This window comes from Epinephelus fuscoguttatus, linkage group LG9 (assembly GCF_011397635.1).
Source record: "Epinephelus fuscoguttatus linkage group LG9, E.fuscoguttatus.final_Chr_v1".
NCBI lineage: Eukaryota > Metazoa > Chordata > Actinopteri > Perciformes > Serranidae > Epinephelus > Epinephelus fuscoguttatus.
Genome location: NC_064760.1, coordinates 9,074,499 through 9,090,852, shown reverse-complemented (window position 1 = coordinate 9,090,852; position 16,354 = coordinate 9,074,499). Strand labels below are relative to the sequence as shown.

General features: G+C 39.3%; 2 protein-coding genes and 1 long non-coding RNA gene across 5 annotated transcripts in view; 1 reads left to right on the top strand and 2 right to left on the bottom strand.

Annotated features, from left to right (window-relative positions):
• Nucleotides 1-5,038, bottom strand: part of LOC125894055 (uncharacterized) — a 30,287-nt gene extending 25,249 nt beyond the window's left edge. For both annotated transcript variants that reach the window (XR_007449992.1, XR_007449993.1), the window contains exons 1-2: nt 4,599-5,038; nt 1,930-2,178 (exon numbers count right to left, since the gene is read on the bottom strand). This is a non-coding gene — a long non-coding RNA (uncharacterized LOC125894055). The remainder of the gene's footprint in view (nt 1-1,929; nt 2,179-4,598) is intronic.
• On the top strand, nt 427-2,595 carry fgfbp1a (fibroblast growth factor binding protein 1a). 2 transcript variants are annotated; one of them, XM_049585162.1, is made up of 2 exons: nt 427-484; nt 1,897-2,595. In XM_049585162.1, exon 2 carries the CDS (start codon nt 1,916-1,918, stop codon nt 2,546-2,548), a length of 633 nt encoding a protein of 210 aa, XP_049441119.1. In that variant the 5' UTR covers nt 427-484; nt 1,897-1,915; the 3' UTR covers nt 2,549-2,595. The 2 variants fall into 2 exon arrangements, with proteins under 2 accessions (XP_049441119.1, XP_049441118.1); XM_049585161.1 differs by lacking the exon at nt 427-484 and adding an exon at nt 1,067-1,158.
• Nucleotides 5,039-12,940: 7,902 nt separating the features above from the next.
• anxa5a (annexin A5a) overlaps nt 12,941-16,354 on the bottom strand; it is a 48,591-nt gene continuing 45,177 nt past the window's right edge. The window contains exon 13 of the mRNA XM_049585750.1: nt 12,941-13,757. Within this exon, the coding sequence (XP_049441707.1) occupies nt 13,698-13,757 (60 nt within the window). The 3' untranslated portion in view covers nt 12,941-13,697. The remainder of the gene's footprint in view (nt 13,758-16,354) is intronic.

Sequence of the window (16,354 nt, the reverse complement as noted above, 5' to 3'; positions counted from 1 at the left end):
GGCTCCGTCCCACGCGTTATTGTTTGTTTACATATCTTGACCACAACAAGAAGGCAGCATGGTCACTCCTTCCCAACATGCACCGCACAGATGTTGACAATGTTGACATTTGAAAACCTCAACCTGGCTAGCTAGGAGAGTCACAGGAGGAGGTTACAGACTGTTTAGTCGATTTCCTCATCCTAAAAAGTGACTCACAGCCACCATCCAACACCAACCACAAAAAGCACCACCGTTTCCTGTAATATTTCAACATACAGACTGGAAGAGCATGTGTTTACATTTTTTTCCCAGGCACAGTTTCACATTAAGTAGCTGCCTAGACTAGCCAGCTAAAAGGAAGCAGGAGGTTTTTCTTTGGAGAATTTCATTTTTTGATATTAAATTTTGTGGTTGTGGCTTACACTGGGGCAGGATCAGCAAAGCAAAAAGTAAAAGAGTTGACAAATGAACAAAAATTGGAGAACTGGCCCTCTTCTTAAAGGTATGTAATGCATCTACTTTATTTATGAAATACGAGACATGGTTTTGCATCAGTTTATCAATTTACATTTGTAGCTAAATCAAAGCTAGCTAACGCTTTGGCATTTGTCAAGCAAAGCAAGTCCTGAAACGCCTGTGACATGCAGCAGGCAATCAACAGTAGTTTCTATAAATTTAAAAAGCTACACCACTGAAGTAACTAAAGTTACTAAAGTAACTAAGCTATGAAAGAGAGAGAAACAAATAAATACAACATTCAACAGGCTCCTTGGCTTGTAGTTGCTTTAAAGTGAAATTATCTCACCGTTGCTGGCTGATAAGCGGATTTATTTTGTGGTAGTATTATTTCACATTTAACACATCACATTCATAATGTGATTACATAAAACTCCACAGGCTTTATGAAAATAAGAAACATTGTTTAACAGGCAGTAATATAACACAAAATATTTTTAAAGAGTCCTTGGCTGACTAGTATGAACTCAACAAACTTTGTAAGCTGTACAGTTATGCAGTGTGTGTGTGTGTGTGTGTGTGTGTGTGTGTGTGTGTGTGTGTGTGTGTGAGAAGGGGAGGGCTGATTCTGCAGCAGCACTGTGTAGCTGCAGGTACAGTAAAGGTGACTCTAAGCTCTCAGGTGACTGGACTGTTTACAAGTTTACTCTGAAACTTCAGGTAGGTAAAGATATTGCTGTTTCATGTAGACTCAGATTACTCATCACTTTGACATTAGTATAGTATTAGGACTTACAGTGTGAGTGTTTGTGTAGTAGCTGCTAGTTACTTTGGTGCCTTCCTATTACCTTAATGTTTCTATAACATTCTTACAGTGATTTAAAAGGCTTATGACTAATTAAATTCCTCACTGTGTCACTATAAATGTGCATGTCAGCACTTAGAGTAGCTGTATTGTATTGTCATGTCTACTCCTGCTATATTCATGTCACACTTTACTCCGACTGTTTCATCTTTTAAACCAAGGATTAAATCTTTGTTTGGCTCAGCCTTTTATTAAATAATGTTCAAGGCTATTTATTCATCCCTCTTATTGCACTGTAACTTTTTATTCCTCTTTTTATTCTAATGTAGTCCTTCATATCTTATTTTCATCTTTCATTCTGTTAAAATCCAATTTATATGTGACTTTTTATATTGCCTTGTGTTTCCTTTATAGCTTGTCTTTAATGTGAAGCATTTAAATAGCCTTTAAAAGATGTCATTATGAAAAACCTGCCTTGCTTTTTTTGTTTTGTTTCGGTTCACTTTCTTAAGCCTAGAGTGCCCCGATAATGTTTCTGTAAGAATATCAATCATTTGAATCTAAAACAGGTCTGATAGGGGATTATGTTTTTTTTTAAAGAAGGAAAATGAAAGGGGTTTAAGATATCTAAATCCTAATCTATCCTCTTGCAGGGTGTTTCGTGCTGGTTTCATGGCTTTCCTTACCAATGCCACCATCCTGCTGGTCCTCGCTTGTATTTCCCATCAGCTGGTGTTGAGCAGCTGCCAGAAGAGCCATGGACGGAGGGGAAGAGGCGTGGACAGAGGACAACACAAGGACAAGCCAGGGCTGAAAGTGGGCCGCCAAGCCAAATCTGCCCCTGCACAGCCCATTAAAGGCAAAATGGTCACCAAAGACAAGTCAGAGTGCACCTGGGCAGCAACAGGTGATGATTTCTTCACCCTCGGTTTGACCTGCAAGAAGGGGGACAAGAGCTTCAGCTGTGAATATGTCGCCAGACCGGCTGTCTGTCCCCAGTATGCTTCCAACGTCAAACTTTACTGGAAGCAAATCACCAGAGCGCTGAGGAAGCAAAAGAGTTTGTGCAAAGACAGTAGTGTGTTGGTCAGGGCGGGTGTGTGCAGAGGAGCTGCCAGAGATGCTCATTTCAGGCTCCGTAATGCTCAGAGGAAGACTTACCCACCTTCCACTCCAAAACCAGCTCCCAGTGCTGTCAAATCCTGTCAGCCTAAAAACAAGAAGCTGGCGGAGGAGCACTGCGGCAGCTCCTGGTCGAGTTTTTGCACATTCTTTTTCACTATGGTGCAGGATTATGATTGCTGAGACAGAAACAGTTGAGAACTTAAATACATTCAGCTCTCTATCTCCATTATGTCAACACTTGTCTTATTAAAGATTTTTATAGATGCTAGTATAGATGCATTTCTTCACATCTTTGGTGGTTCTACTCCTCAATAAACACTTTTTCTACCTATTCCTTAGTGTGGCTTGATGATTTGTCAACTAACCAGAAATTTACTGGGATGATAGCTTGCTTTTGAAGAAAAATATTTGAAATAACTTTGTTCCCTCTTGGAGAACAAGACAAGAACATCCTGTTCTGTCATTTTAAAACAATTTCATTCATGTCAGAGCAGTGTTTCTGTCTTCTCCAAGTGTGTATCCTGCTGAAGGTATTTGCTGGGAGATCAGGAGTTTGAGCATGTTGGGTATTGACACAGTAATGTTACCAGAGGGAGTGTGATTTTTAGAAAGGCTTAGCCTGCATACTTTGGCGCCGACAAGCCTCTTAATAAAAACATGCTCACCTTGCAAAATCAAAGAGCAGACTTGTCTTGTAAAGAGTATCACGTAATATTAACAACAAAAGATATTTGGCAGATTTAACTGAAGGTATATTATGTTTGGCCTTTAAAACAGGATCATTAGACCTTTCCACTCCATTTCAGTTCCAGAACATACAGTTGACTCATGCTCTGAAATTACAGGTTGGAATGGAAAAACTTAATGTCTTACATGGGATTCAATCAGCAATAGCTAGTATAGCTGCAAATAGTTCATGAGTTGAATTCATCTGTGTTCAGAGGTAAAATTAGATTTTATTTCAAAGGTCCACTGTGAACGATTTAGAGGGATATATTGACAGAAACAGAATAATATAAAGGGTATGTTTTCTTTAGTGTATAACTTGCTGAAAATAAGGATCCCTGTGTTTTCATTACCTTAGAAAGAGCCATTACTTTCTAAATAAGGAGCAGGTCCTCGTCCACAGAGTCAGGACAGGCAAACCTTACACTGACTCTAAATAGGGCCATTTGCATTTTCGTGTCAGCCACCTTACTTCACAGCCCCTCCAAACGAGAGTTTGGAGAGTTTGTTTAACAGGAAAAATTGTTGATAATGTGTCAGTATACCAACGTTCAGCAGTCACAGAGATATTTTTACATACGAAGTAGACACAACTTTGCCCATCCACAGCAGCTCCAACAGACCGGAACAGAGCAGCCTTGACTCATGCTGTGATTTGAGAACAGGGAATGACTCTCATTTTTCTTGATGATTCCAGCTTCATCTCCTGCTGTAAGATAATGCATTACCCACGGCTAAAATCCATCTAATTCAGACTCTCAGCAGGCTGCATTGTGGGCCATGTAGGAAAGCCCTTAATGGCAAATGAGGCAGACAGCAATGTGGCTGCAACAGCAAGTAAATTAGAGGGCAGTCACAAAATAACTGCAGGAGTGCAGTGAATATAGAAGTATATTTAGGGAGGAGTTTTCCCTTCCAGCAAGATTTTTAAACACCAGCTGGTGAAGACAAGATTTTGATTCTGCAGGGCAGCTTGTGAAGTGTGATGCAAAGCAGGCAACTTGGTGAAAACATTAAAATGCCAGAAAAACACCTGCCATCATAACTTTAATACTTTGATTAAATAACTCAACGACCAAGCAGTCAAAGCCGTTTCACAGAATGCACTAAGTGTCCTTTCAAATGCAAGCAACCCAAGACAAATACTGTGAGTTGGCGTTTGAGTTTTTCAAATTTCCACTAAAGTACTTTTTATCTGCCAACATGCAATCATTGTAATGTCTCTGCTTTAACTCATACCCATTTGGGAAAACAAGTGAATGACCCCCAACTGTTTAGTGCTGCCATATCCTGCTTACTCAAAACAGAAATTAAATTATGTCCACTGAAAAGACCCGAAATTATCTGCTGTCTCAGTGAGGGGACAATTGAGGGTCACCCATTCACAGTTAAGTTTACAGGTGGAAAAAATAATCAGAAACTTACACAGTTATACAATGTGACATAATGAGATTTCATATTTACCAACACGTCAACACAGGTGACAATCTGACTGGGTACATACCCGTTCTCCTCAAGGAGCTGCTGTGCCGCTAAATCCCCGTTTGACTGGTGTCAATCTGGGTAGCTAATGTTATGTTAGCCGAAGAAAAGTCCAGTTTTGCTGCTTTCATGTTTGGTAATCCTCTCAGAAAGATGCTTGAGATTCTAAATGCCTGTTCTCTTGACCAGGTAAACTACCATCCTCACCGAATAAAACCCAGGGAAGCAAAAACCATCTTCGCTAACAAGCTAGCAGTTAGCCATTTTGTTCCCGAAAAACACTCCACGTTAATTCTGATTATTTCTACCAGGGGTTTGGTTTATGACAATATTCCGCTGCAGGTGGGCACCAAGATGTCTAATCTGTAGTTTCTCATCAAAAAGTAAACTGTAAAATTAATGCTTTACCGTTGTAACCCTAAGGTATGACAGTTAACAGATAACTACTACAGCAATAGTTACAACAGCTTCGGGCATGCGCATTGTTGTTTTCCCGCATTCGGGGCACTTGACGTTGTGCGCATGCGCCCCCGTCCAGAGCGTTTAAGAGTCCATTTTAAAACTATTAAACTGATCTTAAATTGTACAATAATAAGAAACAACAGCAGCGAGGATTGTTTATGTAGTGAATTAATTCAGAATTATATCAATGTCTAAATTACTAAGTACCATTAAAACCATATCTCTTTCTGCCGCCAGCAGGTTGCGCTTTTTCCTATGATCTCGCTTGTACCCATTCATTCTATGTCTTTGGACACTTTGGATAAAAGCATCCACATTTGTTTCTATCAGTATGTTTCTGTTATGTTTTCTGTATTGTAACTTTTATGGCTAATTAAATCCTAAGATCACTTAAAGTTCTAATGCAGGTGCAGCAATTTCAAGTTAGGTTTCCAGAAACACTTTAGGCTCAGGGGCGTAGCACCAAATTCTTGGCCCTATGCATGAGCCGTCTCTGTGGGACCCTGCTCTTCCTCTCATGCTCCTTTACAGTTTGCTGTCTTTTCTTCTTTGGATCCCTGCTTTCCTTATTCTGGGGAGTCATTATAATGTACGTTTGTGCTCCAGCAGCACAGGTAGTCACTCACTTGGCCAGTAATGTAGGGAAGTGATGATGGGCCCCAGTGCATATCTTGCATCTTGCATGACACAAATAGAGACTTGACAGACAACATCAACAGACATATTACATCACCCAACAATAGAGTGTGCCAGTAAACCCAGAACTCCGTTAGCGCTTTTAGCACATTTGGTTCTCTCGTCTAAAAGTTTGGATTTTGGTAAAATGCCTCAAATAAGGTCTGTGGTTAACAAAAGCTTAAGCGAGTTTCAGGTTTTGTTCTACGACATAAAACACGTCAGTAAATACCCTACTTGTGAATTTTGAAGCTTTTACATGTCGTAAATAAGGCAGTTGCTAACAAGTTGCTCAATACGACTACAAACCCTGTCTGGGACATTAAACGTCATCACCCCCGAACAGGCGAGAGTGCTGGCAGTCCGCCATTACAGCTTCTTATTTAGCTTAAACAGTCAGATTTCCCCATTATACAATGTTTTTAAAATAAAGTGGCCGAAATCAGTTGAAAGCTTAGTGGCGGTGACGTAAAAAGTCATGCGACCGTGGAGTAGTCATGTAGTCCGTTAAAGCCTAACGTTAGGTTTTTACTTCTGGCAATCGCATTTAAGCTTCAAATGCGGTATGAAAGGTGTTCATATGTGAAGATTATCTCACTGAACAAAACCTGTAAGTATCATAAACTTGTGTTAGACACAGAGCTTATTTTCTGACATAACCCAAACACAATGCAAAAATCACATTCACTTTCTCTTCTGGGAACCAGCGCTATGCTAAACTTCCGGGTTTTGGCGTCAGCTCTGGCGCACTCTATTGTCATTACATATCTGACAAAAAAATAAAAAATAAAAAAAATATATATAAAAACATTTAATTAAATTGTTTTTATTGTTTTATTTTGTGGCTTGTGTGTAAAAAAGCATATAATTTTGCTTTAGATAGCTACTGACTATTTAAAAAAATATAAAAATAAGAAAAGTAAACCATGACATAGATGGGTTTGCCTTTTTGAGGACATATAAAGCAAATGGAACCATTTTTAAATTAGGAGCATTCTTTTTTTCCATATCTCTATTGTGTAATTTCAAGGTGATAATTTCAATCACTTGCAAGGGCCTGCTCTCTCTTTGAGCCCCAGTGCAACCGCACTGCCTGCACTGTCTATACTTCCATACCCCGCATTTGACTCTAGATGCGATTAAAGACGAACCCTGAGTGGACTAAACCAATTTGCACCCTTGAGGGCTGAGAGCGGTCTCAGATGGTTTCCACTGTTTTTGTGTACAAAGTTTAGTCTTTCAGCCAACTTGTTCTAGATTAGTTATGACACTAATTACTTAGAAATGAAAAATGGCAAACAAAACCTTTTCATTGCAAGCTTTTCGAGAGCCCTCTCCCACTAGGGTCCCTGGTAATCAGTCCCAATTTTCCTGCCACCATGACACCCCTAATTAGGCTTACAAACAAAGGAATGTGGCTTTTAGATACCTTAAATACATCCTAAAATCTGGGGTAAAATATTGTATTGTTGTTTTCATAGCAACAATGCATAGCTCACCAATTTCTTTTCATGTTACATCATGGTACAAGAGCTAAAATTACCACCACAACCACTCCAAAAATTGAAATGTGTATTTAAATCTGTTGTAAAAGTCATGTCACAGTCAGCTGTTCTGTATCCTAAGAGCTGCTGACCACCACTGTGGCCACCATGTCAGTGGACAAATGAAAGCTTTCTGTGGAGTAATTAAGAGTTGACCATCACCATGTAGTGGTTGCATCACCACCAGGGAGGAATCCTCATTCATATCCGCTAAGAAACATAGATGTTATTCAATGGTATTAGCATGATCAGATTAAATAAAATGGCATATCTTAATTGGAAGTCTGTGACGGGACACAGACTCTGGTCTCCTGCGTGAAACTCTGCTGCAGTACACACCTACCCACCACTCTGAGGAAATCCCAGGAGGCCAAACAATACGTGACTTCATATGTCAGGTTCAATTTTCTCTGCTTTCTATCCTAACCTGACTTCCAAACCTGTACTTTCCCTTTTGCTGTACACGAATCGTAATAAATGGAGCTGTCACATTTGGACGTGATACTGGACCAGAACAATTTGCTGTAGTCTGTCATAATGGACAGAATCAGGACTGGATCAAGACTGTCAGTGAATCTTGTTGGCTGAGTTATCTGTGTTAGTGTTCTTGTTGGCCACTCTTTCAGGTTTGACACTTCCTGCTGCTTTACATCTCTCTATATCCTATTCAAGGCTGAGACAAGCCATCCTTACTGACTGGACTGTGGGTGTCGTGGACTTAAGGTGGCCTGACTGCCTGTGGCTCCTGATTGGCTGAGAGATGTGGGCCTTGGTCGAACTGAAAGTAGGGACAACACACACCCCGGCACTACTGATGCTAAGGAGATTTGGCAGTGTGTGTGTGTGTGTGTGTTTGTGTACAACCAGGCTTACGCACTCCTATGAAAGCCTTTGTATGTGTGTGAATGGGGGTTTGCTCCGTAAAGAGCTTTAACTTCGGACAAAGAACTGAAGGGAATTAATGAAACACCACAAATATGACATTGTTACAGTGAAATGAGACTGATAAGTGTGTGGCGCTGGTGACCGATCTGGACCAATCAACATCCACCAGGACTCAACATAATCTGGCCTATAAAAGCAGAGATTCACCTGACTTTTTTCTTTTGTTAAGGAAGTTTTATAACCATCTGAGGCTGTGAGAAAGTTATTTATTTAGTTTTTATCTGAGAATAAAATGTGACACTGGAGGCTGGTTTACAGCATCTTCCTGCAGTGGAAATGAGCACCCGGCTCAGAGCACAAGTGATTTATGAATCAGTCAGAAAATTGCAGCTGCTGGCCACATAGGCACTGAGTCACACTCATTGATTAACAACTGTATCAACAACTCATACTGTAGTTGTATTCCAGTAATTTTGTATTATGACACAGATGAGATCTCAGCTACTATGACTGTGTTCTTTAAAAATGAACATAAAAATTCATTCACACAGTGTTTCTTGTTCTTATTTTTATTCTTTAAGGTTAAATTTAAGGTGTATTTTGGTTTCAGTAGGTCTCACTAAACACCATAAACTGGACTTGATCCTGATTTCCTTCCTCATTAAAGAATTACTGAAATGTGTCCAGTCAGGCAGCATTAAAACTGGAATACCTCAACTCAGCAGGTTTACCTCATTTAAATTAGAGGACTGGTATCAACAGCTACCAGCAGCCAGGACTTCATTATGTGATTGCATAAATGCCACATACATAATTTAAAACTTTATTACTCTTTCCCAGTACTCATATGAGGGGGGTCTTATTGTATTAGTGTTGCAAGGATTCTTTTGAAAGTCTATCAAAGGACTGGTGTGTAAGATTTAGGGGGATTTAGAGGCCTTTAGTAGTAAATATTGCACATTGCAAGCAGCTGAAACTTCTCCCAGTTAGAATTCCTTCACTGTGCATCATTCAGGAGGTTCTTAGCAGGAGCCAAATTATCCACAGAGGTCTCTTCTTCTCTAAAACAAACAAACAAGGTGATGAAACGGGTAATAACACTAGTGAGGCAATTTCACTCTAAAAACCTTGTTGGAGAAGGGCCACTAGCCTTGCACATGCTAATGTGCTTCACTAACTTAAGATGTAAACATTTAAGAGTTTGTTCGTGGGAGCTGACATATCCGCAGAGGTCTCTTCCTCTCCAGCACAAATGGATCCTGTAATTTAAGCCGGTATAAACACTGAATAAAGCAGTTTCACAATAAAAAAAAAAAGCAGCATTTTCTGATGCTGCTTGACAGAGAGGGGCTGTTTACTACCATGGCTGACACAAAAATGCAAAAGGCCCTCTCCAGAGCCAGTGTTTGGTTTGTTCCTTTTGGGCTACTGTAGAAAGATGGCAGTGCAACATGGCTATCTCTTTAGACAAGGACCCCCTCCATAATGTAGATATAAACAGCTCATTCTAAGGTAACGAAATTACAATGGTTCTTATTTTCAAGAGATTATACATTAAAGAAAACATACTTATTATATTATATTCCAAAACAGACATATTTAAAGTAGATGTCAAAAGTTGTGTGTACTTTTTAAGACCAGTCCTCATAATTTACTTACTCTACATATGTTAAAAGGTCCAGTGTGTAGGGTTTAGGGAGATATATCAGTATAAATAGAATGTAATATAATAAGTATGTTTTCTTGGGTGTATAATCATCTCAAAAGAAGAACTGTTGTGTTTTCATTACCTTAAAATGAGCTGTTTATATCTACACAGATCGGGTCTTTGTACACAGAGTTTGCCATGTTGCACTGCCATGTTTCTACAGTAGCCCAGAACAGACAAACTAAAAACTGGCTCTAGGTGGGGCCACTTGCATTTTCACATTTTCACATCAGTCACTGTAGTTAGCAGCCCCTCCACAACAAGAGCATTAGAAAACCTCTTTTTTTTTTAATCATGTGAGACTGCTTTATTCAGTGTCTTTAGTGGTTATAATCACCTGGTCTGTTTGTTTTACAGAAAAAGAGACCTCTGCAGATAATTCAGCTCCTGGTTAAAACCTCCTGAACGTCTGAAACAAGAATAAGGTGAGCACACAGTAGCATGCGGTGGGCTAGGAGCCGGTGTATGACATGCTGCACAGCGTGGGAGAAACGCTGTTCTGTATGTAAACTGCCTTATTCAGTGTTTTTACTGGTTTAAATCAGAAGGCCCGTTTGTTTTGGAGAGGAAGAGACCTCTGTGGATAATTCAGCTCCCAGTAAAAACCTCCTGAACGATGAACACTGAAAGAATTCTAACCAGGAGAAGTTCATCTGGTTTAAATCTGCAATCATCACCACTAGATGCCACTAAATCCCTCTAAATCTTACACACTGTTCCTTTAATCTCTCACTTTATTTACTGTACTGTATTTTTGGTTAAATACATTATCGTATGTTGTTTGGATTACTTAAACTTGGTCTTCACATTCTGTAATTAGTAAATACATTTATTTGCAAACCATCATTCTTTTCTTCAGCCACATAATATCTGAAACAATGATATAGGAGCTTAACTGCAGTAAAAAGCTCAGACAGCTACAGCTCCTTACACCTGAGTGACTACAACTGCAGAGTAAAGGAAACATCAATTTGCGAGTCATTTTGCAGTAAAGCCGGAGTGAATACACGTCTTCAAAGACAGCATGAGCCTGAAAGGGGAAGCATGCCAATACTTGAAAGGTGGTTCAGGTGGTATTTTGAATATGCAACGCAGCGTCTGGCAGACAGAGATTTGATGAACATAAGGAGAGGGTTGTAAACCACAGAGAGACATCTATAAATACTCACGCAGATTTATCTTCTGATTTATAGGCCCGTGTCTGAGTTATTGTGAGGATATGAAACCAAAATCAGATTTCTATTTACAGCTATGAGAGTGTTGCAGGTAATAAGCTTGCTGTTCTAATATCATCCCGTCCTGAATTTATTTATAAAGATCACAACAAACTAATGTAGTGTATCTCACTGAAATCACAGAGTTGAAAGAGATCGCATTATAGCGTATTAGTTTATATCTACAACCTAAGCAAAAGTTAAAGGTCCAGTGGGTAACTTTTTTTGGCATTCATTACAAAAGGCAGATAATATAAAAAATATGATGCTCTTCTGCCTCCTCAAAATGTTTCTGCGTAGTGCAACAATAACGAAAACAGCCATCAGAGCCAGGGAGTTTCTAATGTAGCTGTCAATCATGTCAATCACTGCTCCTGAACTGTGGTCAAACTGTCACCTCAAGTGTTTACAGACATATTTTAGTGCATCGTTTAGCTGTTAAACAAGTTTGCACTAGTTGATGGGCAGTATTTTGTTTCAGTTTGTCTATTTCCAAAATGGCAGCTGGGTCACCCTCCCAGTCGCCAGAAGAAAACATTTGACATTATACATTTCTGCAAACCATGCGTACGTTGCACCAAACCTGGGTGGGGTTTTTTCAGCACATTGCAACATTTCTTAGTGTTTTTTGCACCTCCAAACCTGGGTGTTTTTCACTGAGAAATCACACCATTCAGTGGCATTTGAGCCACCAAAACTGGGTGTTAATTATCGTCACATTGCTGCATTTCCCAGCACTGTTTCAGATACAGAACCTGGGTGTTTAAAGCAACACTTTGTGGCATTTTCCAGCTGCATTTGAGCCAATGAACCTGGCTGTTTTTTACCAATATATCGCACTGTTTCCAAATGACGTTTGAGCCATCAAACCTGGGTGTTTTTAGGGGCACATTGCAATGTTTTCTGGCAGCGTTTAAGTCACCAAGCGTGGGTGTTTTTCATCGGTGCAATGTGGCATTTCCCTTAAGCACTTGAGACACTGAACTTGCATTTTTGTTTTACTGTGAAACTGCCATGTTTGAGCCACCAAACTTGTGTGTTTTTAACTGACACATCGTAGTGTTTCTTCAGCAGCTTTTGTGCCAACAAAAGCGGGCATCTAAAGCCAAAACCATGATCTTTTCCTTACCATAACCGAATGATTTTTGTACTTACAGCTAGCCACACACTCACCATTTTATTTATTATATTTGTGTATGATTATATTATATTTCAATAACTGTACAGCACTTTGGTCAACTGAGGTTGTTTTTAAATGTTCTTTATAAATAAAGTTTGACTTGACTTGACTTGAGAAATGTTAAGTTTCAACTTATCCTCCCCAAATTAATGTTTGCTAAAGCCTGAAAGCAGAGTGAAGTGGTGGTGCAGAGGTCTAGTGTTCTCTCAGACAATTTGAATTACGATATGCTTAAAGAGTGTTATGGGATTTTTGCCTAATGACACTAAAATTAAACTGCCTAAACCAACTTTAAATGGCTTCATATTTATGGGAAACCCCTGCTGTGAGGACAAGCACTGCTCACACTCAGAATTTTATTCTACTTCACACTGAAAGGTTTCCAAGATATAAATATATATCTGAATGGGCTGAATCACAGGGACATGTGCATGTATAATTATCCACAGGACAATGAACAGTTCAAGGTCCAAGACCTGAAAAACAAATAGCTAATCTAAAATCTTATGATCTAAGAAGAAAAAAAATAATAAAGTTGAAAATTCTGAACCCTGAAACAATATTGAATACAGTTTTTGAATCCTGGATACTTGAATTTTCTGAATTTGTGCAACGTAACACACATATTAAGTTTCTGAGATAGCACATCAGACACTGAGAGAGACCACATGTAATTTTCAAAGTAAAAGTGCTTTAAATTCAGTTGCATTTAAATGTCTTAAATCACTGTGAATGAAAACAGTTCAGACACACACTGAGGTCATTTCAGACTTTGCTGCCACCCTGTGGTACAACTCCTGCACAGTGAAGTCATCTCCCATCTCTCGATCTAAAGATCCAATTTGTTTGACATCAGATCCAGTCGTGCAGAAAGTCATGGGGGCAGCTGTATGTCTTTATATGAGTCAACAAATGTCTAATAGTGTCCCATTACTCATTGATCACTGACAGCCGCATTGTAATTCAAGTCCGGATAAGCAGTTCATTTCTCATTAATGAGAGCAGGAGAGCTGCTGACATGTAGCGTTTAATAATTCAGCAGCGGTATTGTATTTTCTAAGATGCATTTAACACATGCTGCGAGCACTAAAAACAACCGCTAACATTGTGTGTAAATCTGACAATAAACAGGGCCACAGCAAAAAACATTTCAGTGTTTAACAAAGTAGCCTAATTATTTCAAACATAGCTACCTTGTACATGGACTCATTTACCTAATATTAAATAGAAATAAATATCTTTTAAGGCAGTGCACTCTAATTGTTGATCATGCAGAGGTATACTGTCATAAGTCCAAAATGACAAGTAGGTAATTCACACTAATTCAATCAATAGCAAGCTAAAGTCAGAAAGAATGAACAACTCTGGATCAATAACCTCATCTCACGTGCAGCTCTGTCTGGCAGCCCACAGCGGCTCATCAGTCAGTGCTGCTAAACAAGTCATATCAGCATTAATCATTCCCGCCACAGAGGTAGAGTAAAGCCTTCTGGTAGTCCCCAGCTGTGTCCTCCTGCAAAACACAACAGACGTGGAAAGTAAGTACATTTACTCAAGTACTTAGGTACAATTTTAAGGTACTTGTACTCTACTTGAGTGTTTCCATCTTCTGCTATTTCGTACTTACACTCCACTGCATTTCAGCTGCCTGTTATCAGACAGAATTGTCGCCTTGGAACTCGGTGGATAGACAATTGTTATACTCCACTACACTTATCTGACACCTTTAGTTCAGGGATACTCAACTTTTTCAAAATGAGCCTAGACCAGGAGCCAGTTAATAAACAAAAAATAAGAATATTTATCAGCACATACAATAAATAAATTGCCTGTTTACAACCTTTCGATGTTTGCCATCCTCACTCATCTTTACCAAGAAGTAAATCCAGTCGCAGCAGGCCTGCACAGGTTAGACCAGGATTCAAGTGAGTCTTTCCTGAATCTCTATTTTGATGCTTTTTTATGCATCATAATAGAGCTTTTTTATTTCTTTGGCACCCTATTTACATTCAAAGTACCAAACAATTTCCCAGTGTGAACCCATTTATTTTAATTGCGAATTAGAAAATGGTTGGCGGGCCACCTGGCACCCTATCGCAGGCTAGATTTACCCCACAGGCCGTAAATAGAGTATCACTGCTTTAGTTACGTTGCAGATTCAGATTAATCAACAAATAAATGATGATGTTATATCATGGATAAAGATAAACCTTTATTAATCCTTTGGTAAAATTTATAAGCTACCCAGCAGGATATATAGTGCAATAATAAGCCCCACCTTTACCAGCTGCAACATTAAAGTAATGTACATATTACTGCATCAATATAATATACATGATTCTGAAATGAGCTGGATATGACATTCAGAGTATATCTATGATTCAGAGTCTGAGCAGGGATCATCTGCACCATAGACTGTAAAAATAATAGACCATAGCTGCTGTGATGTCATCCGATGATTTGTAGACTCCTGTGTTAAAACCTTGAGTTCGGCACTTTGTTTTTTTTGGAGCCAGGAGTGACACTGTGGAGGAGCAAGGGATGGGTCTGATGTCCACCTGACGGACACTATCTGCAGACAGCCTGTCACTCAAAGCGGCTGGCCTTTATTATGTGTAACTTTAAGCCTTAATAAAATGTAAATGGGAGAGTTATAAAAAATGTACCCCCTGTACAGTTGTCATGACGGGGGAAATTAGCTATTAGAGACCGAAACTGTTTTTTGTATTAGGCTGTAAACATGTTTATTTCTGCTGTAAAGTTGGGCATTTTAACATGAGTGTCTATGGGGAGTGACAGGCTTCTGGAACCAGCCTCAAGTGGCCATTTTTGGCACATATATGTTGGCCTCATTTTTCAGGCCTGGAGAATGCCACTTGGTCTTGCACACGGTCCTTAACATGGAGGCAGCTGAGCAAGTGGCTAGCAGCTAACAGTACTAACAGCATAAACAGTGCTGACAGCACTAACAGTGATCACCTGGGGGGAACCAGAGGGTGGGTGTTGCGCTTTCACAACGACGTTGTTGCTTGTTATCAGCAGTAATCTCCTTGTAACGCTGTATGAGTGCAGAGCGGTGGGCAATAGCTATCCAGTGGGATACATACACTGGGACTCATCCATGTGAGGCTGGCTGATATATTAATGTTCTGAATGTCATATATAGAACGTTTTGTTCTATGAGATTTTTTTTTTTTTTTTTTTACTCACTAAATCATTCTGCATCAACATATCAGGACTTAATCTGAGCTATCAGATGGAAGGCCCTCATTTGGTATCCTCTTATTTATTTTCCATTGTAGATATTTTATTTCAAAACACCCTAATTGTATTTCACTTGTATGTCACACTGTCACTTTTCATGCATGTGGGAGGTTATAGCTCAGGTGGTTTGATCACCTGCTCCTCCTCCCCACATGTCGAAGTGTCCTTGAATGAGACACTAAACACCAACACTCTGAATTGTCATTGCCACTTTTGACAGAAGTGTCTGCGAAATGATCGTAATGTGATGTTGTCCTGAATCTCCACGCCCTCACCCTTCAGACATCACGTCCCAGCCTCTATTACCAGGAAACAGAGAATGCTACCAAAATTTAGCCAACCAGCTCACATTATTTTGATCCATTTAACTTTATATATAATAGCTAAAGCAACAATACAGCAAATACACTCTTATACAGTTTACTTACTATGACCAAATGTTGCTATGTGACAAAGTCAGAGTGAGAATGTGTTGTGTTTTTTGGCGAGATATCATCAGCATTTCCAGTCATGATTGTGCCACCAAATTGTATTTTAAACAGTACTTTAAGTCAAAACATGATCTTTTCCTGATCAAAACAAAGTGTTTTTTGTGCCTAAACCAAACCGCACATTAACCACAGGGTTGATGGAAAGAAAAGAAATGTTAAGTTCAACATGTCTGCCACATACAAATAATATCTGTGGTAGGCAAAAACGTACAATACCAAATACTCTTGTATTTTTCAGTTTTTTCAAATTCAGTTCTCATGACAGTTTGGTTTTTAATACATATATATATATATATCCCTTATTATGTCTTTCTTTGACGTTCTCTATTGTTGCTGTAACAACTGAATTTCCCCT

Bases quoted from the DNA above. Each gene is read 5' to 3' on its own strand.
- fgfbp1a (XM_049585162.1), top strand. From the start codon at position 1,916: ATGGCTTTCCTTACCAATGCCACCATCCTGCTGGTCCTCGCTTGTATT.